Source organism: Henckelia pumila, chromosome 4 (genome assembly GCF_033568475.1).
Source record: "Henckelia pumila isolate YLH828 chromosome 4, ASM3356847v2, whole genome shotgun sequence".
NCBI lineage: Eukaryota > Viridiplantae > Streptophyta > Magnoliopsida > Lamiales > Gesneriaceae > Henckelia > Henckelia pumila.
The window spans coordinates 224,160,914-224,183,230 of record NC_133123.1 but is presented as its reverse complement, the minus strand read 5'-3'; the positions used below and the strand labels follow the sequence as shown (position 1 = coordinate 224,183,230).

Sequence of the window (22,317 nt, the reverse complement as noted above, 5' to 3'; positions counted from 1 at the left end):
GCTTGAGAATGAGACGAAATTTGGCACAAACCAATACTGGTTAATGTTGAGAAAAATTTCGAAATATAGAAAAGAATTTTGATGAATTCTAAGGCACGTTATAACGCTATCTTTCAACACATGTTTTTCGATCTATCTCAAAATACAATAGAAAAAACAAACTGATTCAAGAAAACTATTCCAATGATGCACATATATTTATAAAAAATTAAGAGACAATTTTAAATAGTTGTAACTCTTCGACACACTTTCTTCGAATAGTCACACATGTGTTCATGAAATAAGGTGTTGTTTTTGAAGAGTTATTTCACTCCCACATGGGTGCAAGGATTCTGAAAGTTTTCGATTATCGTAATTTTCGCAATTACAAACATTATTCGTTGTCGGCAACTAAATTTATAAAAATATTAAATGAAGTTCTCAAAATATTTTAACAGTTAAATATGTGCGTTGTTTTGACTGTCAACGACCGGAATGAGTCTCATCTCCGTTAAAAGCCAAGCAAGCAAGTTGAAACAAAAAACAGCCAACAAATCCTAATCTAAAAGATTCACAAGAATAAAAGCGAATCATGAAATATCTTATTATATTTTATATATCATTTTGGGTTTAACATATTTTATTCATTATGCCCTTTTCCAAAATAAAATAAAATAATATAGTACAGCAAACATGGTATTATCACTAAAACACGATTCAGAATATCATATTTTATTTCATGTGCATATATATATATATCAACCATTGTGTTTTGTGTGTGTGAGCGTGAAACAGAGAACAATCTATCATCAATGGCAGAAAGCAGCAATTCGAGATGGTCTCTCTCGGGCATGACTGCTCTTGTCACCGGCGGCACGCGGGGAATCGGGTGGGTATTTCTTGGTGTCTCTCCTCTTTTCGTCTGTGTACGTTTTCTTGAACAAATCTTTAATGCACGTAATATGTTTGTGAAAATTGCAGTCATGCTACCGTAGAGGAGCTGGCTGCAATGGGTGCTGTGGTTCACACATGTTCGAGGAATGAAGAGGAGCTGAATCAGCGTTTACAGGAGTGGAATGCTAAAGGATTCCGAGTCACGGGATCAGTTTGTGACGCGTCTTCCAGGGAACAAAGGGTTCAGCTCGTGGAGAAAGTGTCCTCTCTTTTCAGTGGGAAGCTCAACATTCTTGTAAGTTTCCCTTTTTTTTTTTGGGCTATATAATAAATATGGTACTAGCTCGTTGTTTGTCTTGGGTTTTGTTTTTAGAGTTGACTGCTTGAAATTATGGATGTTATCCTCATCCCAAGTTTACATTTTGTTTTTGTTTTTGTGTATTACGTTGTTAGCTGTTCTAATCAAGGTTCATCAAACACCAAACATTACAAGACTAAGCGCCGTTCGTTAGCATAATTTATAAATATAAGTTTAATTATTTTAAGACAAGTAGTAGATAAAAATGATAGAAAAATCATAATTTTAAGATTGTACTTTTTAAGTTTTTGACTTCTAAAAACATAAAGTCTAAAATTTGCAATATTAAGACACAGTAACAAGAATGAGCTCATTATTCAATAATCTTGACTTTTTATTCAATATATATATACATTGAATAAAAACATTTCATTCAAAAAATAAATTAAACCTTGTGCGTTATTGTTGAAATTAAAAAGCCGATGCTTAATCGAGCACTAAGCGTGTTTTAGCTTAATCTAGACTAAGCGCAGTTTAAGCCAGTTCTTTAGAACACTGTTTCTAATTGCTATTCATTTCTACTAGATGTTCCTTATGAATTTGATGATACCTTCCTGTGAGTGGCTTTTGTGTTAGCATATACGTTGCACTTCAATAACACAGAAACTTAAGTTGGAATATTTCAAAGCTCAGTAGTGATATATCGACTGACAGTCAGAGCAGAAACTATTGGTAATACAACAGATGTCATATGTTGCCTATGCATACCATGGCAAATACATTGTTTTTCTGCTATTCACTTTGAAGTGTAAATCTCTTTCATTACTTGTTTTTTTCTTCTCAAAATTGCAAAAAACCGTACACGTGCGATGTTGGGAATCTCGAATTCTTAAGAATGATCTCAATTATTTTTGTTTTATAGATAAATAATGTTGGGACAAACATCAGGAAACCAACTGTTGATTATACTGCTGAAGAATACTCTAAGCTCATGGCGACAAACTTAGAATCTTCTTACCATCTATGTCAACTAGCTCATCCTCTTCTTAAAGCCTCTGGTACCAGCAGCATCGTGTTTATCTCCTCTGTCGCGGGTTTAATACATTTATTTTCTGGATCCATATATGGAGCAACTAAAGGCTAGTAATTTTGCTGTGCTGACATTATTTCTCAACTTATGATTTATTTGAAACACCAAAGTTATGCGCAATAAAATTTATTTTGGCAGGGGCAATTAATCAACTTTCAAAAAATTTGGCTTGTGAGTGGGCAAAGGATAACATTCGGGTCAACTGCGTTGCCCCCTGGTATATCAGAACATCTCTTGTCAAAAATGTAAGTTCTCTTTTCTTTCTTGGGTTCTGTAAGATCTATTCACATCATTAACTCATTAGACGTATGAATAAAACAAAATGCCTGCTAAGAAATTATCTGGTTTGATGTTCTCGCATAACGTGCTGTTTTTATGTGTTCGCTTTTACCCTTGAGAAATGACTTGAGATATAGGGAAACAAGAAGACTTTCTAGTTTTAAAATCCCTTGCTTATTCATTAAAGGCTGCACATATTTGCAAAGCTTGTGCCGTTTTTACCTTTACCTGATTTTGAATTCGGTGTTCAAAATCTTTAATTCAGATTCATGTTTTGTTGTTGGATGATTAGTCACATCTGAAAGTTTTCACATCATAATCAATCTGTCGAAAAGTGCTCGTGATCGGTGTAGTCTCATAATTGAAGGCTTCTGATACGATTGTGGAGCAACCCCGAAGAAGTTAACGTTAGGTAGTTTGTGTGAGTTAGTTAATAATAGAAGTTATAATAGTTGAATATAAACAGGAGAAAGTAAGAAAGAAATGGTTTTGCATATTGTAATTCAAACTCTATTCTTGTTCAATAAGATTCTCTCATTTCTCCCCCAATTCTATCTTCTTTTTTATCTACCCCAATTCTATCTTCTTCCTCGTCTATTTTCTTAGGAGACTAATGATCTCAAATACACTTTTGCATAATTGGTGCTCTCGTTGAGTCACAATTCGAAACTTGCGAACTCGTGAATTCAATTTTTGGTTCGTGAATTCAATTTCTCATCGATTTATTGAAGTTCCGGTCATGGCTGACGATGAACGGCAAGTAAGATTTGATGAAAGTCTGGAAAATCTCGCGGCAATGCAGGACAAGTTGGCGATGTTGATTGGTAAACAAAATTAGAGTATCAAATTAATTACAAATTCGTTGATAGATCTCAAGTTAGGGTGGTCACGTTGTTGATGCGAAGATGGGTCAGTTTTCCTAGGAACCACCACTGTATACATCAATCCAATCCCAAATGCAAAATTATGGACCAAATTCGCAGTTTGATTCTCTTAGTTCATTCGCCTCAATGAAACCAGAAGCACAAAGATTCTCTGGCGACAACACTCGGCATGGACAAATGTAGAGGTATTTGGATTATTATAATACCCCGGAGCATCGACGATTGATAATTGCTTCCTTTTATTTTGGATGGTCATGCATGAAATTGGTACGAGCATAAAAAGCAATTACTTCTTGGTTGGAATGATTTTTGGCTGGCAATTGAGAATTGATTTGGTTCGTTATAAAATGAGATTTCTTTTAGAAAATCAAGTAAATGGTCATTAGCGGAATATCACCAGTTCACCACATGTTTGATCAATTGCCCCTTAAGATTGTTGGTGCTACTGAGCCTAGGGATGGGAGTTTCATGGCAGAGTCTTGGAACACCATCCAAGAGGAGAAACACGACACCAGTGATGAAGAAACTACTGCAGGGATATTAAGAATACAGAGTCAATAGATAACGGTGAAAGATTAATAGCAAGTGAATTGGTAAGAGAGACTTGTGAGGTGGAACATGACGACATTAAAGGGTAAAAAGGAATTATTACCGGAAATTAGCTTGAAATTTAGCGAAACAGAAACTTTTGTTTCAGCACTTTTCGGTAAAGATTAGCAGGAAAGTATTTAGGGAGTCCTATTAACAAACATGAAATAATGAATTCATGGACACAAATTGACTCGGTTGTGGACCACACAGTTTGCAGAATATTGGGAAAGAAAAGAAGGTTAAGAGGAAAAGGACTTAAATCTATGGTGGTTATGGTCAATCCAACATAAGAAACCGAACATAGAGGGCGGCTGTCCTACCATAGAGTTAATTCAACGATACAGTGGTCGTAAAATGGTGAAGGAAAGACGGTTTCCATTCCTTGAGGTAACAACAATGGAAAAACAAATTGACTGGCGACATTGCAAGAATCGCAGCCGCCGATGGTCGGGCTAGCCATGGAAGGACTTGGGTTTGTGATGGCGTGGATAGGGGATCTTTCTCGCCAAGCATACATTGATAATTTTAGTTGTTCATCAACAAATACAATTTGGAAAAGAAAAGGAAAACAGGGCCCAGTCACTCATATGATAGCTATGGGATTGAGTGATATCTTTGAGGGAGAATTTTATGGCAACCTAACTATGGTTAGTCAGTTGGCTATTCTCAAAAACTCAGGAGGATTAAAAGTGATACCACCATATGCCAAGATGTGAACCAAGGAGGAAAGATGACTTCCGACAACATCAAAGCCAAGTTAGATATAGGGATAAGCAAATTCAGATAAATGAAGTGCGAGATCTGACAATTCTAAGTGCATCCATTGACAAGCAGTCGTTGGTTGCTCCATTAACCATTTAAAATTTGAGAAAGGATAGAAGGAAGAACACATGGATCACTCGGGTATTGGTACACGGAGGGATTACCTTTAGAAGAAATATCAGTGGAAGTTCTCTTTACATTCAAGTCATTTTGTCCTATATTCCGCATTGAGGACAAGGTGTTTCTGAGGGGGAAGTAATGATACGATTGCAGTAGTTGAATATAAATAGGAGAAAGTAAGAAAGAAATTGTTATGCATATTGTAATTCAAACTCTATTCTTGTTCAATAAGATTCTCTCATTTCTCCCATAATTTTATCTTCTTCTTGATCTACCTCAATTCTATATTCTTCTTCATCTAATTTCTTAGGAGACTAGCGATGTTCTTGCATCAGTTTCAAAAGCTACGAATTATACACTCTCTGGTTTTCTTACAATGTTCAAATTAGCTCTGGAAAATTCAGTGATACCTTATATTGCAAATTTAGACCTCGTAACATGTGTAGTATATAATACTTGAGCAGTTGAGCCTGATGGTCACTAGAGAACTAGGGGAGGCAGCTCTGGTCTAGATAAAAACCTCATCACCACCTAACATTTAACTTGTTATCCAGTACTATAGTCCCATAAATTATGTTGACTTAATTTTGCAGCTCTGATCGATAAATTGGCATAATCCACCCTTTCTATGATAGAATATTAACCCGTGAAAATAGCTTTACTGTTAAGCAAGCAAGGTCATCGTTACCTAATTATGATACTCGATTCATGATAGTTTCTGCCACTTTCCACCTACAAAATGTTTTTACTTGAAAGAGAAATGGTGGTAGTTACAGAAGTTATAAAATTTGATGCATTCCTTGCATTGCATCTCTCTTTTTCCAAGGATAAACCAGTTGAATGGCAAAGATGTTAAAAAGCAGTCGCACAATAAATCTGTTTCAAAATAGTAACAATTAACAGATAGCTCTTTGGATATGCTTATGGTTCATGTCTTTTGTTGATTAAATTCATTTCTTTGGCCTTCTTTTGAGGGTGATCTTCGTTCAAGTATCCAAAAAGTCTTCTCACTAAGCCGAAATATGAAATTAGAAAATCAATTGTTGTTTCTATTGAGAGAGCTGTAAACTTTTATAATCGTGATTATGAGAGAGTATATTGTGACATAGGGGACGGAGAAGGTAAAGTTATCTCGATTGTTGCCTCAGCTCGTATGATTTAATAGCAGTAACCAACAATTATTCTACTCAAGAGTGGTGGAACCAATGACTAAATAGATTACATTCAGGGATTGTAATGCAAATCCAAGTGAAAATTATTCACCTCAGCGTTCGTTAGTAGCCCTATCCGTGAGAAATAGTGGAATGAGCCTAGGAAGAGAGTTCAAAGAACCACCATTACCTAGTGGAACTTAAAGGGAGTGAGTCCAGATCCTTTCAGGAAAACTTTTAATAGACTTTTGGGAAGATGATGTACGTATTGATGTGACTTGTGAGTGCACATGTTTTAACAGGTTTAAAAACAGGAGAAAGTAAAATACTTGGAGAAAAATGGTTTACGTCCGCCCGCCTACAAAGGACTTTTGGTGATGGACTGAATAGGTTCACAAGCTCATTAGATGAAATGACCAATTGAGAGTCCATTAAAGCTGAGGAGGTAGCAAAGAAAGCAGCAAACGACATATGCAAGAATTGTTACCAAAGCCATATGTTTAAGTTGATTTTAGTTCATCTTTTGTAAGTTTAATCCATTGGTTGTCACCAATATATCTGTTTTGTTAATAGAGCACTTTGCAAATACATTCTGCATCATTCTGAAAATTGAACCATTCGAAATGTGTTATACTTCGATCTCCAAGTGTTACAATTTTACTCCCATCTGTGAGTGCCATCACCAACTCCTTTTGCTTTTATTTTCAGTTGCTTGAGGATGAACAATTCTTGAATAGTGTGATATCAAGAACTCCGCTTGGACGTCCTGGAGAACCGCAAGAAGTCTCGTCTTTGGTAGCTTTCCTTTGTCTCCCTGCAGCTTCCTATATCACAGGTCAGATTGTAGCTGTGGATGGAGGAATGACTGTCAACGGGTTCCCTTTGGTATACAATAACTGAGTCCTTATACCATGGTTCTAAAATTCGCTAGGTGCTAGTCGGGCGCCAGACCAGCGCCTAGCGCCCGCCTAGGCGGCACTAAGCGGATTCCACGGTTTCAACTTAATAAATGAAATATTATAACTCCAAGACAATAATATCAAATTTAAAATGAGTTCAGCATTTGAAGAAAGAGCAAATACCAATTTTTTCTTCAAATATGGCACTCAAAATGTGGGCTTCTTCATTCGCTTTGATTCTTCATCCTTATAATTTGCGAGATGCTCTGATTACTCAATCATTCAGACAATGAAAGATGAATTTTGATCTAGGGCAAGCCAACAAATCAATTTTCTTGTCGTACATCAGTTTAGGGCTTATAAAACTTAAGCCCAACAAAAAAATTGCATTTCAGTTTTTTTTTTTTTGTAATTTGGGTTTTGAATTTAAAAGCCCAAATTAAAAAAAAAAAAATCTGAAAATCCTACCCTATTTCCGATCGATTTGCATGTTTTCGGTGTTGCCACCCGGCACCTAGCGCCTAGGCGGCCGCCTAGCCCGAGTTTTCGAACACTGCCTTATACTAAATATTCAAGCTCTGTGAACATAGTTCACCAAAATTCTTGAATAATTTCCTACTCTTACTGAATATTATCGTTTTTTTTAATATCTTACAGAGCGAAAGCATATTTCAAAATTCTGAAGGTACCATCTGTTTATTATGCAAATTACACATTTTTCAGCTATAATATAATAAAAAAAAATCCATTACATTAAAATTCAACCGTTTAATTTTCACCAATTATTTTAATAATCTTTTCAGATTTTGATGTAATTACGAAGAAGAGTAGGTTTATTGTGATATAGTCTCAAAAATCTCACATATCCTATATTCGTTATATGAGTCGACTTGTCATATCTGGAATTAAAATTAATATATTTTTTAATGAATTGAGTTGTGTCAAATATCGATCATTTAAAATTGACTCATTAGATGATGTCATAAAGTTTGTATACGACGAAATTTGTATCATTATGGTTTCAAGTGTAATAATATTTAGATTTTTTTTCTCAATTTATTTCAAAAAAACTCTTGAAAATAATTTGAAAAATAGCTTGTAGTGTTATCCGTCATCCTTACACAATACTAATTACGACAAATTTTTATTTATTTTCATTTTGGATACCCAATGAAGATAGACTTTTCGAGAATGATTATTTGAAATTATATTATATTGATGACCATTTGGAATACTAAAGCGTATCACATTTTTACAGTTGAGGGCATATTCAGCCACTTGAATTGTTATAATATTTTTAATACTTTTTTTTAGCATTTATTATATTTTTACTAATTTTCCCAAATCTGCCACTTGAATTTCTGGATTTTTTTTTATTACATTTTGTAATCTTTAGTATGATAGTGAAAATGTTGGCCAAAAGAAAGATCGTGAAAATAAGGAGTTCTAAAGGATTTGTCTCTCAACAATTCTTCAATAGTTTTAGTTGGGAAAAATTGTATCTATCATCTGTATGTAATAAATATAAGCCTAAACTCCTTAGGCAAATTAACGTTATTTTGTCTCTTTATGTGTCCGAGTTGATGGTATAAAAAAGATGAAATATTTAGTTATTTATTTTATTATTATTATTAATATTATATAAATAATGACATAATTTTAATTTTCATTTAAGTTTCACTAAATAAATTGAAAATTAATTTGAATATGGTGCATATTTTTAAATAAAACAAATGAAATATGATAATTATAAATAAATTACAATAATTTACTTATTTATTTATTTGTTTAATATTATTAATATTATATAGATAATGACATAATTGTAATTTTCATTTAATTTCACTAAATTAATTGAATATGGTGCATATTTTTAATTAAATAGTAGCAGCCGTGGCACATGCAATGCGCATGTGTAACGAATAAATTTTGGTATATAATTCAGCATGATATGATGATCTTTTTATAATAAATATTGTTTGTGATATTTATTCATATAAAATATATGTATTGGTGTATTACACAATTATTTTGTGAACAATAATTGCATTGCTATCGAAATCACCATTAATATCTAAACTCATAAAATCGAAAAATGATTGAAATTGAACATCTACTGCTACTAAAAAAAATCGAATGAAAAAAATATTCACCTTTACCTTGAAGCATGTTGTCATCTATTAATTTTCACTTGTTTTTTTATAAAAAATAATATAAAAACTTGTAAATGTTTCTCAACATAATAATGAGATATAATTATTTGAATCAACTGTTGAAAACTTAGTCTTCTTACTCGCGACGCTCGCAGCACTGCAACCATAATAATTATAAATGATGAAAGTTTATTCTATTATGTTAAATTAATATTCGATAAGCATAATACGTGATTTATGTATAGTATCGTTTTTATATCAACATCATTAGTATGTCAGATTTTTTTTCCTGCCAATAAAAGAAACAAATAAGTCTAAAAATATAATAGCATCATGCCAATAAATAGTATTGTTATTTTTTACTTTGAAATATAAGCGTCAGGGGCGGTCCTGAGAAAAATGTGCCATGGGGCGAAGTTAAATATATTATCTCATTTCATTAATAATATATATATATATATATATATATATATTATTAAAGAACATACACATTAGAAATAATTTTACACGTAGTTTCTCAAAATAAATTATTCAACAACCAATATTATTTAAAATTCACTCTTATTAAATTTTTTTAAAACAAAGTCGTCATTTTTTAACATTTTTTATGAATATTTGTGCAAGAATGAAACTATTTAACTAAATTCGTAAAAAATGTAAAATAATACTAAATAATGAAGTCAAATACGAACAAAAAATATACATATATATAAGAGAGAGATATTAATAAATTAGTCTAATATAAATTAATAAAATAATGATGCAACAATCCATTAGTAAATGAAAAAAAAGGAAAAAAAAACGATTTTACATTTTGTAAAATTATTCAATTTTATAATCTGCAATCTGAGTAATCAACATGATTTAATTGAATAATAAATAAGAAAAACTTGACGATATGTCTATCTATGAAGCAACAGAGTTATGAGAAAAATTTTCGTGCATGAATTAAATTGGTTGGAGCGCATCAGGAAATGAGATAGAAGTTGAACAGATTTAGTGAACCATGAGAGTTTGTGGTGATTTAACTCATTTGGAGCAAGATTTTTGTCATAAAAACCTATTCACGATTTCTTTATTTTGTTATATCACTATTTATTAATTAAATTTATTTAGATATTAATTTAAATACTAATATTTTAAAAATAATCGGGGGCCCGTCTCAAGGTGGGGCCCTGGAGGGTCGCCCGGCCCGCCCTACCTTAGGGCCGCCCCTGATAAGAGCGGAAGTGTCGACGCCACCCATGTGGGTAGTACCCATGGGTGGTGTGTCACTTTTTATTTGGCCAATTTTGTGGGCTCCATATGTGGGGCCCCCATGTGTGGCCAATTAAAAAATGACACGCCACCCATGGGTACTACCCACATGGGTGGCATCGACATTTCCGATAAGAGCATATGTACCCGAACAATGTTTTCTCTTCTATATATCTTCTGTGTGTATGCTTTTCCAAATAACTAGCAGCATGCATGTGCGTTGCATATGGATAATGAACTTAAGTGCATTATGAATGTTCGTAAATTCTAAAATAAATATAGTCACACTGTTATGAGGGTGTACTCCGAATTCTGAAGAAACTTGTACAGCAACAACAATAAAACCAGCAACTAGTCGAGGCAAGAGAATCTCCCTATCCGCAAGACGAAATTGTCTGTTAACAGTGCTCAACGTTTGCGGCAATCTTCTCTAAGATACAACGACTATTCAATCGAGATATAGCAGCACAACAAATATCTCGATCTCGTCGAACTAAAATATGTAGCAACTTTTTCTTTTGTGAGAGTGAGGGAAGAATTCGCAGAGAAATCTGATATTCAATCGTTTGATGTTATCAGATGTTTTCAAATTTTTCTCTGCGTTATAACAGTCATATATATATACTATGACTCCAAAATACACGATTTATGGCGTAAAGATGCAACCCATGACAGAAAAAGCCCAGAAAAAGACGCAGCTTTTCGAACTGTAGAAGGCGCGCTAGGTCGGTTATTATTGACCGATCGAGCTCCCCTCTTTTGACAAACATTGTAACACCCAGAAATTCTAAAACGTAAATCCGCATGCATAAATAGGAGAAATTAATTTTTAAAATGAGGGTTAAATGTATTTATGTGATATTATGTGATTTATATGCATGATTTAATTTATTTTAGCATTTAACCCGCAATATTAGGATTTTTAGATTTTTGAAAATTTTATGGAGTTGATCGCGTAGACGGGACCGTGGACGGACGAGATACCAAAATTCTTAGCCAAAAATATTTTATGAGTTTTATGAGCCTTAAAATAATATTTTAAGATATTTTGTCAAGAAAATTTTAGTATTTAATTATATATTTATTTAAGGGTTGATTTTTAGCCAAAATTAGTCCCTTTATTGACTTTTATTAATTTTTAAAATTAGCCTAATTATTTATTTCGAGATTTAAATTTTTTTGATCAGATTATAAATATTATGAGAGAGTTTTAATCAAATTTTATCTTATAGTATTTATTTACTTATTAATTTTTATTTATTAACTTAAGTGATAACCTAAATTTCACCCTAAGCTATCCCTATAACCGATTAAAAAGTTTTCAGCCGCCTCCTTCATCTTCTCCAAACCTTCTTCACGCCATTATTCAGATTTCCTCAGCCCCATAGCCGATCAAGCAATTTTCTTTGAAGATTTTGGTCCGTTCGTCGTCCCGGAGACCCGTAAACGCATCAATCTTCATTCAAAGATTAAAAGGCATGTCTAAATCTTTCACTTGACCACCATATGAGCTATTATTCATGCATGATGTCTTTTTTCATAATTTTTCATGGATGGTTCGAATTTATGCATTTTATGAATAGGTTGATGCATGTGTTTGTGTTTCTTGCCATGACTCACGTTTTTCCCTTGCATGGTTCGGTCCAGAGGCTAGGACTCGAGTCAGGGGTGTCCTAGGGTGCCTTAGGGTCGAGCTGGGTCAAGTGTTTCGGGCTGGTTATGCCTGGGTTCAAGCTGATGCAACTTTGGTCCAAGGGAATGCGCAGGTTAGGGTTTCTGGGAAGAACCCTTTGGCTTTGAGGTGTGAACCATGGCTCAGGCTGAGCCATGGTGGGTTGGGACCGCCCAGACGTGGGCTACGTCTGGGCGGTGGTGTTCCGGCCAGGGGCGTCGGGTTGGGGGTTCTGGGTGGATCCGGGTCGGGTCAGGGTAGTGGGTCGGGTCTGTATGGTAGTGGGTCGGGTTAGGTGAGTCCGGGTTAGGTGGGCCGGGCTCGAGTATTTTAATTTTTAAGCGTTTAATGTTTTAATTGGTTTTTGGGCCAATTAATTAGAAATAAAATTATTTGGGCCTCCAAATAATTTTATTTGGGCTTTTAAAATTATTTTTAAGTTATCCCAATGATTTATATGGGCTCGTGGGCCCATAGAAATTTTTGTGCCAGTCAGTGATTTTATTGGGCCAGTCCATGAATTTTTAGTAATTAATTAGTTAATGGGCCTAAATATTTTTATTTAAGCCCAATAACATTTAAGTATTTTATTTTAGTAAAAATTATAATTTTCAAAATTATTTATTAATTATGGGGTAAGTTAGATAATGGGCTTTAAGTCAGTTAAGGGGCTTAGTAGGGAGACCAACAGTCTGGACCGAAACCATGAAAAATCCCTATGTTCGAAATATATATTTAATTATTTTAGTGCATGAAAATATTTTAATTATACGTATATATTATGACAAATCAATTAAATATATATTACGAACAAATTTTCAGTGCATGCATTCATGAAATTTTACATGCTTATGGTTATGTATATGTTGAGCAATAAAATATTTTCTTGATGGAAATTGATATAGTGTGACATAAGGGTGGTTATCCACCATATGATTTATGAGGTAGTTTACTACCATAGGAGGTGATTTATCATCGCCACGTACGTTGGTTCAGGAGACTGATCAGTCGGCACAAATAAGGTCACACTTAGGATAGGACCATAGACTGTTTCAAAATAATGTCATGCTCAACTATGTTATGTATGACGAAGAAAAGATTATGATTATGCTTAAGATTATGATTCAGCAATTATTTTATGAAAATGTTTCCATGCATGTTCATGTATCATGTATATGTTTTAGTATGATTATGTGATGCATTATTTTAAACCTTGATATTCAAGTTTAGACATGTTGAGCCCCTAGACTACTACGCTTATATGGTGCAGGTGAGACAAATGATTTTTATGTAGCTCCTACCAGTGGTGAGGATGTATGAGCTCACGGATCAGTGGCCCCGTGACCGTTGCTGTTTTTAGATGATGTTTTAAGATACATTTATTTTGATGATGTTGAGTCTTTAAACAAATTGCATTTTTCTATTTATTATTTTCGCATATGAGAGTTTCAAACATGATTACTTACTATTTTTGTTTCATGCATGAAACCCTTTTTAATTATTTATTTGTTTATTATTATTTAAGTTACTACTAAGAAGTAGTATTTTATTTTAAATGTGATACATATATGTATGGGCATATATGTATTGATATTATTTTTTAAAATTTTTTTTTTCGCATTTTAAGTTTAAATAGTATTAGATGTTTCAATTGGTATCAGAGCACGGTCCTTGGAGGGTGTCCATCTGCCACGTGAAGCTCAGAAATCTCACTATCGATCTGTAAGTTTTTAAATGCTTTAATAAGATTTATTAGGAGCTTATGTAGTAGTTTAAGCATTTCATACTTAGTAAAACTTTTGAGCCCTAGTTATGCATTGCGATTTATGTGAAGAATGTGTGGTGATGCAGTATGCCCCAAGACATGTTATACGACAGGTGGACCACAAGGAATTTCGAATTTGGGAATTCGGTTTTATGTTGTTAAAACTAAGTTTGATATTTTTGATATATGGGTTGTCACTTGAATTTTTGTAGTAACTTATTGATTTTAAGTTAGAATGATTTCATTGGTAAATTATTGGGTTTGTGATGGTAAGAGATAGCGGGTCTATCTAAAAATTTTTTTTGATGAAGGTGTAGCGATAAATAGAACAATAAAGGTAAATTCCGATAAGAGGTATTAAGTTTATGTGATAGCAATAGAATTATTGCTTGAGGCAAGAGTAAGATGTACTTTTACTTGTGTTCAATTAAGAGAAATATTTATAACTTTTATTGGGAGAGAGTAAGTTTAGTATGCGATTATTGGTATTTTCTGCGTGCAGGGAGAATTCTAGTAGGAGAAAACTCCACGTATGCGTTGCTAGATTCAGGGGCTACGCATTCGTTTATCTCCCTGGAGTTTATCAGACGGATAGGCATTAGACCCGAGGTTGCTGAGACGGGTTATGATGTGACCATGCCGTCTGGACAGATTCTGTCTACCACTAGTATCTGCAGAGGCTTGGAAATGGATTTTCAGGGGCATACCATCAGAGCAGATTTAGTGGTTTTACCATTGACGGGATTCGATTTGATCTTGGGTATGGATTGGTTGGCAGCCAACGGGGCAGTGATTGATTTTCGACAGAGGTCGGTGGCAGTGAAACCAAAGAAGGGCGACCAGTTTATTTTCTATGCATCTTCGAGCTGTGAGATCTCGCCTGTGATTTCTTATGCATGTGCGAGGAAGTTATTGAGATGTGGTTTCCAGGGGTTTTTAACCAGTGTAGTCACATCAGCAGTGCCACCTACCAGTTCCCTAGCAGATATAGAGGTGGTACGTGATTTTTCAGACGTTTTTCCCGATGATGTTGCAGGGATTCCACCAGCTAGAGAGGTAGAGTTCAGTATTGATCTGATATCAGGCACTGTGCCAATCTCTAAGGCACCGTATCGACTTGCTCCTACTGAGATGAAAGAGCTGAAGGAGCAGATTCAAGAATTGTTGGAGAAGGGCTTTATTCGCCCTAGCTTTTCTCCTTGGTGAGCCCCGGTGTTATTTGTGAAAAAAAAGGATGGCAGTTTCAGACTTTGCATCGACTACCGAGAGCTTAATAGAGTTACAGTGAAGAACAAGTATCCACTACCGAGGATAGAAGACTTTTTCGATCAGTTAAAGGGAGCTTCGGTTTTCTCTAAGATTGATCTGCGTTCTGGCTATCATCAGTTGCGGATCAGAGATGCAGATGTGTCCAAGACAGCATTCCGGACACGTTATGGGCATTATGAGTTTTTGGTGATGCCCTTTGGGTTGACCAATGCTCCCGCGGTTTTCATGGATCTCATGAACCGGGTATTTTAGCCGTACCTTGATCAGTTTATCATAGTCTTCATTGATGATATCTTGATCTACTCGAGGAGCATTGAGGAGCATAGACAGCACTTGCAGACAGCGTTACAGACTTTGAGGGAGCATCGATTGTATGCAAAGTTCAGTAAGTGCGAGTTTTGGCTTGAGCAGGTGGCATTTCTAGGCCACGTGGTTTCGAGAGATGGGATAGCAGTGGATCAGACGAAGGTGCAGGCAGTGCAGGATTGGGGAATTTCGAAGAATGCTTCAGAGATTCGCAGTTTCTTGGGTTTGGCAGGTTACTACCGGAAGTTCATCAAGAGTTTTTCTTCTATTGCAGTACCCTTAAGTTCCTTGACCAAGAAAAATACGAAGTTTATATGGAGTTCAGACTGCCAGAGGAGCTTCGATCAGCTTAAGGAAGCACTCACTTCTGCGCCAGTGTTGGCGATGCCAGTGCCCCATGAGAAGTTAGTGGTGTTCACGGATGTGTCTAAACTGGGTTTAGGCGCCGTGCTTATGCAGAGTGACAGAGTCAATGCTTATGCGTCGAGATAGTTGAAGATTCATGAGCAGAAATATCCGACGCACGATTTGGAGCTTGCTGCAGTGGTCTTTGCTTTGAAGATCTGGAGGCACTATCTGTACGGTGAGAAGTGCAAGATTTTCACAGACCACAAGAGTCTCAAGTACTTCTTCACTCAGAAGGAGTTGAACATGAGACAGTGCCGATGGTTGGAATTAGTGAAGGACTACGACTGTGACATTAGCTACCATCCGGGTAAGGCTAATGTGGTGGCTGATGCGTTGAGTCGGAAGACTTCAGTGGTATCCTATTTGACAGTACAGTTGCCACTTCAGGAGGAGATTCAAAGATTCGGTTTGGAGTACTATTCGGGCGGTCATGCACCGAGTTTGGTAGTGTTAGTAGTACAACCGAATCTTCGAGATCGTATCAGGGATGGACAGCCTGCTGATGAGAAGTTGCAGCGGTTGAGGCAGAAGGACGAGGCCAAGGGCAATCTTCTTTTTACTGTCAGTGATGGAATTGTTCAGTACCGTGGTCGTATGTGCGTACCGAACATTGATCAACTGAGGACTGAGATCCTGACAGAGGCTCACACATCTCCGTATTCCATTCATCCCGGAAGTACGAAGATGTATAGAGATTTGCAGTCGTTATATTGGTGGCCCGGCATGAAGAGTGATATCGCACGATTTGTATCTGAGTGCTTGACTTGTCAGCAGGTCAAGGCAGAGCACCAGCGTCCAGCATGGTTGCTTAATCCTCTACCCATTCCAGTATGGAAGTGGGAGAACATCACGATGGACTTTGTAGTTGGCCTTCCGAGGAGTGCTAGAGAATGTACAGTTATTTGGGTGATCGTGGATAGACTCACCAAGTCAGCTCATTTCTTGTCGGTGAGGACTACTTACTTGTTGACACAGTATGCAGAGCTTTATATCAAGGAGATTGTTAGACTGCATGGCATACCAGTGTTGATAGTATCAGACTGGGATCCGAGATTTACATCTGCTTTTTGGAAGAGTTTACACACAGCATTGGGGACTAGATTATTGTTCAGTATAGCGTTCCATCCCCAGACGGATGGTCAGTCTGAGAGAGTGATCCAGGTTCTCGAGGATCTACTGAGAGCTTGTGTCATCGACTTTCAGGGCTCTTGGGAGACCAAATTGTCGTTGGTAGAGTTTACCTATAACAACAGCTTTCAGGCATCTATAGGTATGGCTCCTTATGCAGCTCTCTACGGGAGGAGATGCAGATCTCCCGTGCATTGGGATGAGATTGGTGAGAGGATTCTACTTGGTCCTGAGATTGTAGAGCAGACTGCAGACATTGTGATTCAGATTCGGGATCGTATGAGGACTGCTCAGAGTCGTCAGAAGAGTTATGCTGATACTCGACGACGAGATCTCGAATTTGCTGTTGGTGATCATGTGTTTCTGAAGGTATCACCTATGAAAGGGGTGATGAGATTTGGTCGAAGAGGTAAGCTGAATCCGAGGTATATTGGGCCTTTTGAGATCTTGGAGAGAGTTGGCACGTTGGCCTACAGTTTGGCTTTGCCACCAGGGCTTGCGGCAATGCACAAAGTCTTTCATGTATCCATGCTTCAGAGATACATCTCGAATCCGGCGCATATACTGGATTACGAGCCTTTGCGGTTAGCACCGGATCTAGTATTTGAGGAGAGGCCTATTTGGATTATAGCCAGAGAGGAGCGGAGATTGAGGACTCGGGTCATACCGATGGTCAAAGTCCAGTGGCTGAATCACTCCGAGGAGGAAGCCACTTGGGAGACCGAGACAGACATGAGGACTCGCTACCCAGAGTTATTCGGGTAAGTACCTTAATTTCGAGGACGAAATTCAATTTAAGGGGGGTGGGGTGGGGGGATGAGAATTGTAACACCCCGAAATTCTAAAACGTAAATCTGCATGCATAATTAGGAGAAATTAATTTTTAAAATGAGGGTTAAATGTATTTATGTGATATTATGTGATTTATATGCATGATTTAATTTATTTTAGCATTTAACCCGCAATATTAGGTTTTTTAGATTTTTGAGAATTTTATGGAGTTGATCGCGTAGACGGGACCGTTGACGGACGAGATACCAAAATTCTTAGCCAAAAATATTTTATGAGTTTTATGAGCCTTAAAATAATATTTTAAGGTATTTTGTCAAGAAAATTTTAGTATTTAATTATATATTTATTTAAGGGTTGATTTTTAGCCAAAATTAGTCCCTTTATTGACTTTTATTAATTTATAAAATTAGCCTAATTACTTATTTCGAGATTTAAGTTTTTTTGATCAGATTATAAATATTATGAGAGAGTTTTAATCAAATTTTATCTTATAGTATTTATTTACTTATTAATTTTTATTTATTAACTTAAGTAATAACCTAAATTTCACCTTAAGCTATCCCTATAACCGATTAAAAAGTTTTCGGCCGCCTCCTTTATCTTCTCCAAACCTTCTTCACGCCATTATTCAGATTTACTCAGCCCCAATGCCGATCAAGCAATTTTCCTTGAAGATTTTGGTCCGTTCGTCGTCCCAGAGACCCGTAAACGCATCAATCTTCATTCAAAGATTAAAAGGCATGTCTAAATCTTTCACTTGGCCACCATATGAGCTATTATTCATGCATGATGTCTTGTTTCATAATTTTTCATGGATGGTTCGAATTTATGCATTTTATGAATAGGTTGATGCATGTGTTTGTGTTTCTTGCCATGACTCACGTTTTTCCCTTGCATGGTTCGGTCCAGAGGCTAGGACTCAAGTCAGGGGTTTCCTAGGGTGCCTTAGGGTCGAGCTGGGTCAAGTGGTTTGGGCCGGTTATGTCTGGGTTCAAGCTGATGCAACTTTGGTCCAAGGGAATGCGCAGGTTAGGGTTTCTGGGAAGAACCCTTCGGCTTTGAGGTGTGAACCATGGCTCGGGCTGAGCCATGGTGGGTTGGGACCGCCCAGATGTGGGCTACGTTTGGGCGGTGGTGCTCCGGCCATGGGCGGCCGGAGCAGGGCGGCAGCAGCCATTCCCAGCAGCCATGGAATGGCTGCTGCTCGGCCAGCCGAGAAGGGAAGAAAGGGGGGGTGTCGGGTTTGGGGTTCTGGGTGGATCCAGGTCGGGTCAGGGTAGTGGTCGGGTCTGTAGGGTAGTGGGTCGGGTTAGGTGAGTTCGGGTCCGGGTTTGGTGGGCCGGGCTCGAGTATTTTAATTTATAAGCGTTTAATGTTTTAATTGGTTTTTGGGCCAATTAATTAGAAATAAAATTATTTGGGCCTCAAAATAATTTTATTTGGGCTTTCAAAATTATTTTTAAGTTAGCTCAATGATTTATATGGGATCGTGGGCCCATAAGAATTTTTGAACCAGTCAGTGATTTTATTGGGCCAGTCCATGAATTTATAGTAATTAATTAGTTAATGAGCCTAAATATTTTTATTTAAGCCCAATAACATTTAAGTATTTTATTTTAGTAAAAATTATAATTTTCCAAATTATTTATTAATTATGGGGTAAGTTAGATAATGGGCTTTAAGTCAGTTAAGGGGCTTAGTAGGGAGACCAACAGTCTGGACCAAAACCATGAAAAATCCCTAATTCCGAAATATATATTTAATTATTTTAGTGCATGAAAATATTTTAAGTATACGTATATATTATGACAAATCAATTAAATATATATTACGGACAAATTTTCAGTGCATGCATTCATGAAATTTTACATTCTTATGGTTATGTATGTGTTGAGCAATAAAATATTTTCTTGATGGAAATTGATGTAGTGTGACATAAGGGTGGTTATCCACCATATGATTTATGAGGTAGTTTACTACCATAGGAGGTGATTTATCACCGCCACGTACGTTGGTTCAGGAGACTGATCAGTCGGCACAGATAAGGTCACACTTACGGATAGGACCATAGACTGTTTCAAAATAATGTCATGCTCAACTATGTTATGTATGACGAAGAAAAGATTATGATTATGTTTAAGATTATGATTCAACAATTATGTTATGAAAATGTTTCCATGCATGTTCATGTATCATGTATATGTATTAGTATGATTATGTGATGAATATTTTAAACCTTGATATTCAAGTTTAGACATGTTGAGCCCCTAGGCTCACTACGCTTATATGGTGCAGGTGAGACAGATGATTTTTATGTAGCTCCTACCGGTGGTGAGGATGTATGAGCTCACGGATCAGTGGCCCCGTGACCGTTGCTGTTTTTAGATGATGTTTTAAGATACATTTATTTTGATGATGTTGAGTCTTTAAACAAATTGCATTTTTCTATTTATTATTTCCGCATATGAGAGTTTCAAACATGGATTACTTACTATTTTTGTTTCATGCATGAAACCCTTTTTAATTATTTATTTGTTTATTATTATTTAAGTTACTACTAAGAAGTAGTATTTTATTTTAAATGTGATACATATATGTATGGGCATATATGTATTGATATTATTTTTTTTAAAAAAAAAAAAAATTCCGCATTTTAAGTTTAAAGAGTATTAGATGTTTCAGACATTCTGTCTCGCTGAAACAATAGTGCGCTCGGTCGGTAAAATTTAGCGGACCGAGTGCCCAACTTTTATCAACCTTTCTGTCTCGGCAGACAAGGGCTGCGCTCGGTTGGTATAAATCTACCGATCGAGCGCACTAAAAAAAATAAATTTTATTTATTATTTTTTTCTCCTTTAACCAAACTTTATCCAAAAAAGAATAATTGATCATAAGACCTCGCCTCGCCGAGCCGGCCGGCCGCGCGCGTGTTTGTTGCATCAATTAACGTCTTGCCCCTTTACAAAACATCGGGTGTCCTAAGGGCCCAATCTCATAAACCAAACATGGGTTATTTAAGGTGAGCAACAAATTAGAGTTGTTCCAATGTGGGACAACCATTTCCCTCCAATTTATTTCACCAAATTTTGAATTTTGCAGTACTTGGGACAAGTGTTTCAAGCCACTTGGGTCAATCCTTTCAAACCCTTTCAAGCATCCTTTCAAGCTCTTTCAAGCCCATTTCTTCCAACAATCACAATTCATTCAATATTTTTTCCAACAATCCCCCACATGAACGAATTTCACGTATATTAGCATTCTCACTAAAAAGTTATTTTGAGTAATTGTTACATCAGGATAGGTAGCTTGTGGCTTTGAACCTACCGTAGTAAAATACTATCGAATTTACTAGTTACATAGTGACGCGATGTCTTGAACTAGTCAACCGTTTATGTAAACCAAGTCAATAGTACTTACATAACAATACTCTTAACATATTTTGTTCTCACGTTGTACGTTGTGTCCATTTTGGCCCTGGACCATATCTTAGATTCATAAGTGTTGCAATCAAAACGGCCAATACTTTGCACTTAGATCTCCTATCAAGAGTATCCTGCGTTACTCCACCTCATAGGTATAGGAATCATTAAAAGAAAACTTAACCTCACCACATTGTACAGGTCATTTATACTTGGATATTTCAGGAATGAGCAAGTAACAATTCCAAACACTCAAACTAATATTTATAACTTAGTTGTCCAATTGAACCAAGGTTTTGGGATCTCCAATTCTCAAGGTTGGGTTACCGCTATAAATATTTTAATTTGTGGATTTTAAACCCATTCCTCCAAGTAGTTTGTACATTTTATCTCTATTTATACTTTTTTTAAGCGGATCCGCAAGGTTTTCCTTTGACTTCACATAGTCAACCGAAATAACCCCATTCGAGATCAATTGTTTTATGGTATTGTGTCTCCGACGAATATGTCGAGATTTACCATTGTACATATTACTTTGTGCTCTTCCTATTACTGACTGACTGTCACAATGAGTCGTAATGGAAGACACCGGTTTATTCCAACATGGAATATCTTCTAGAAAGTTTTGAAGCCACTCGGCTTCTTCTCCAGCTTTATCTAGAGCAATGAACTCGGACTCCATAGTCGATCGAGCTATACAAGTTTGTTTAGAGGATCTCCATAAAACCGCTCCTCCACCGATAGTGAACACATATCCACTCGTAGACTTGGAGTCTTTCGTGTCAGAAATCCAATTTGCATCACAATATCCTTCTAGGACCGCAGGATATTTTGTATACACTATTCCGTAACTCGAAGTGTATTTCAAATATCCAAGCACTCTCATTAGTGCTTTCCAATGATCCTCACTTGGATTACTTGTGAATCGACTTAGCTTATTTACGGTATATGCAAGATCATGACGGGTACAATTAGTTAAATACATTAAACTTCCTATCACCCTTGCATATTCCACTTGTGAAACAGGTTCTCCTCTATTTTTGGCTAAATGTGTACCCAACTCCATAGGTGTTCTAGCCGGAGAACGATTTGTGGCATTAAATCGTTCAAGAACCTTTTCTACATAATGAGTTTGGGATAACATAATTCCAGCAGGAAGTCTAGAGACTTTAATCCCTAGAATTATATCACACAATCCCAA

General features: G+C 36.2%; 1 protein-coding gene across 1 annotated transcript; it reads left to right on the top strand.

Moving 5' to 3' along the window:
• Positions 1–631: 631 nt before the first annotated feature.
• LOC140863068 (tropinone reductase homolog At5g06060-like) lies at positions 632–7,663 on the top strand. Its single transcript, XM_073266203.1, has 5 exons — positions 632–868; positions 961–1,168; positions 2,094–2,310; positions 2,400–2,506; positions 6,757–7,663. Exons 1-5 carry the CDS (start codon positions 792–794, stop codon positions 6,946–6,948), a joined length of 801 nt encoding a protein of 266 aa, XP_073122304.1. The 5' UTR covers positions 632–791; the 3' UTR covers positions 6,949–7,663.
• The last annotated feature ends 14,654 nt before the right edge of the window (positions 7,664–22,317 follow it).

Excerpts from the sequence above, each read along its gene's own strand:
- LOC140863068 (XM_073266203.1), top strand. The coding sequence starts at position 792 with ATGGCAGAAAGCAGCAATTCGAGATGGTCTCTCTCGGGCATGACTGCT. Across the intron at positions 869-960 it reads GGCGGCACGCGGGGAATCGG|TCATGCTACCGTAGAGGAGC; the intron begins GTGGGTATTTCT and ends TGAAAATTGCAG. Across the intron at positions 2,507-6,756 it reads GAACATCTCTTGTCAAAAAT|TTGCTTGAGGATGAACAATT; the intron begins GTAAGTTCTCTT and ends TTTTATTTTCAG.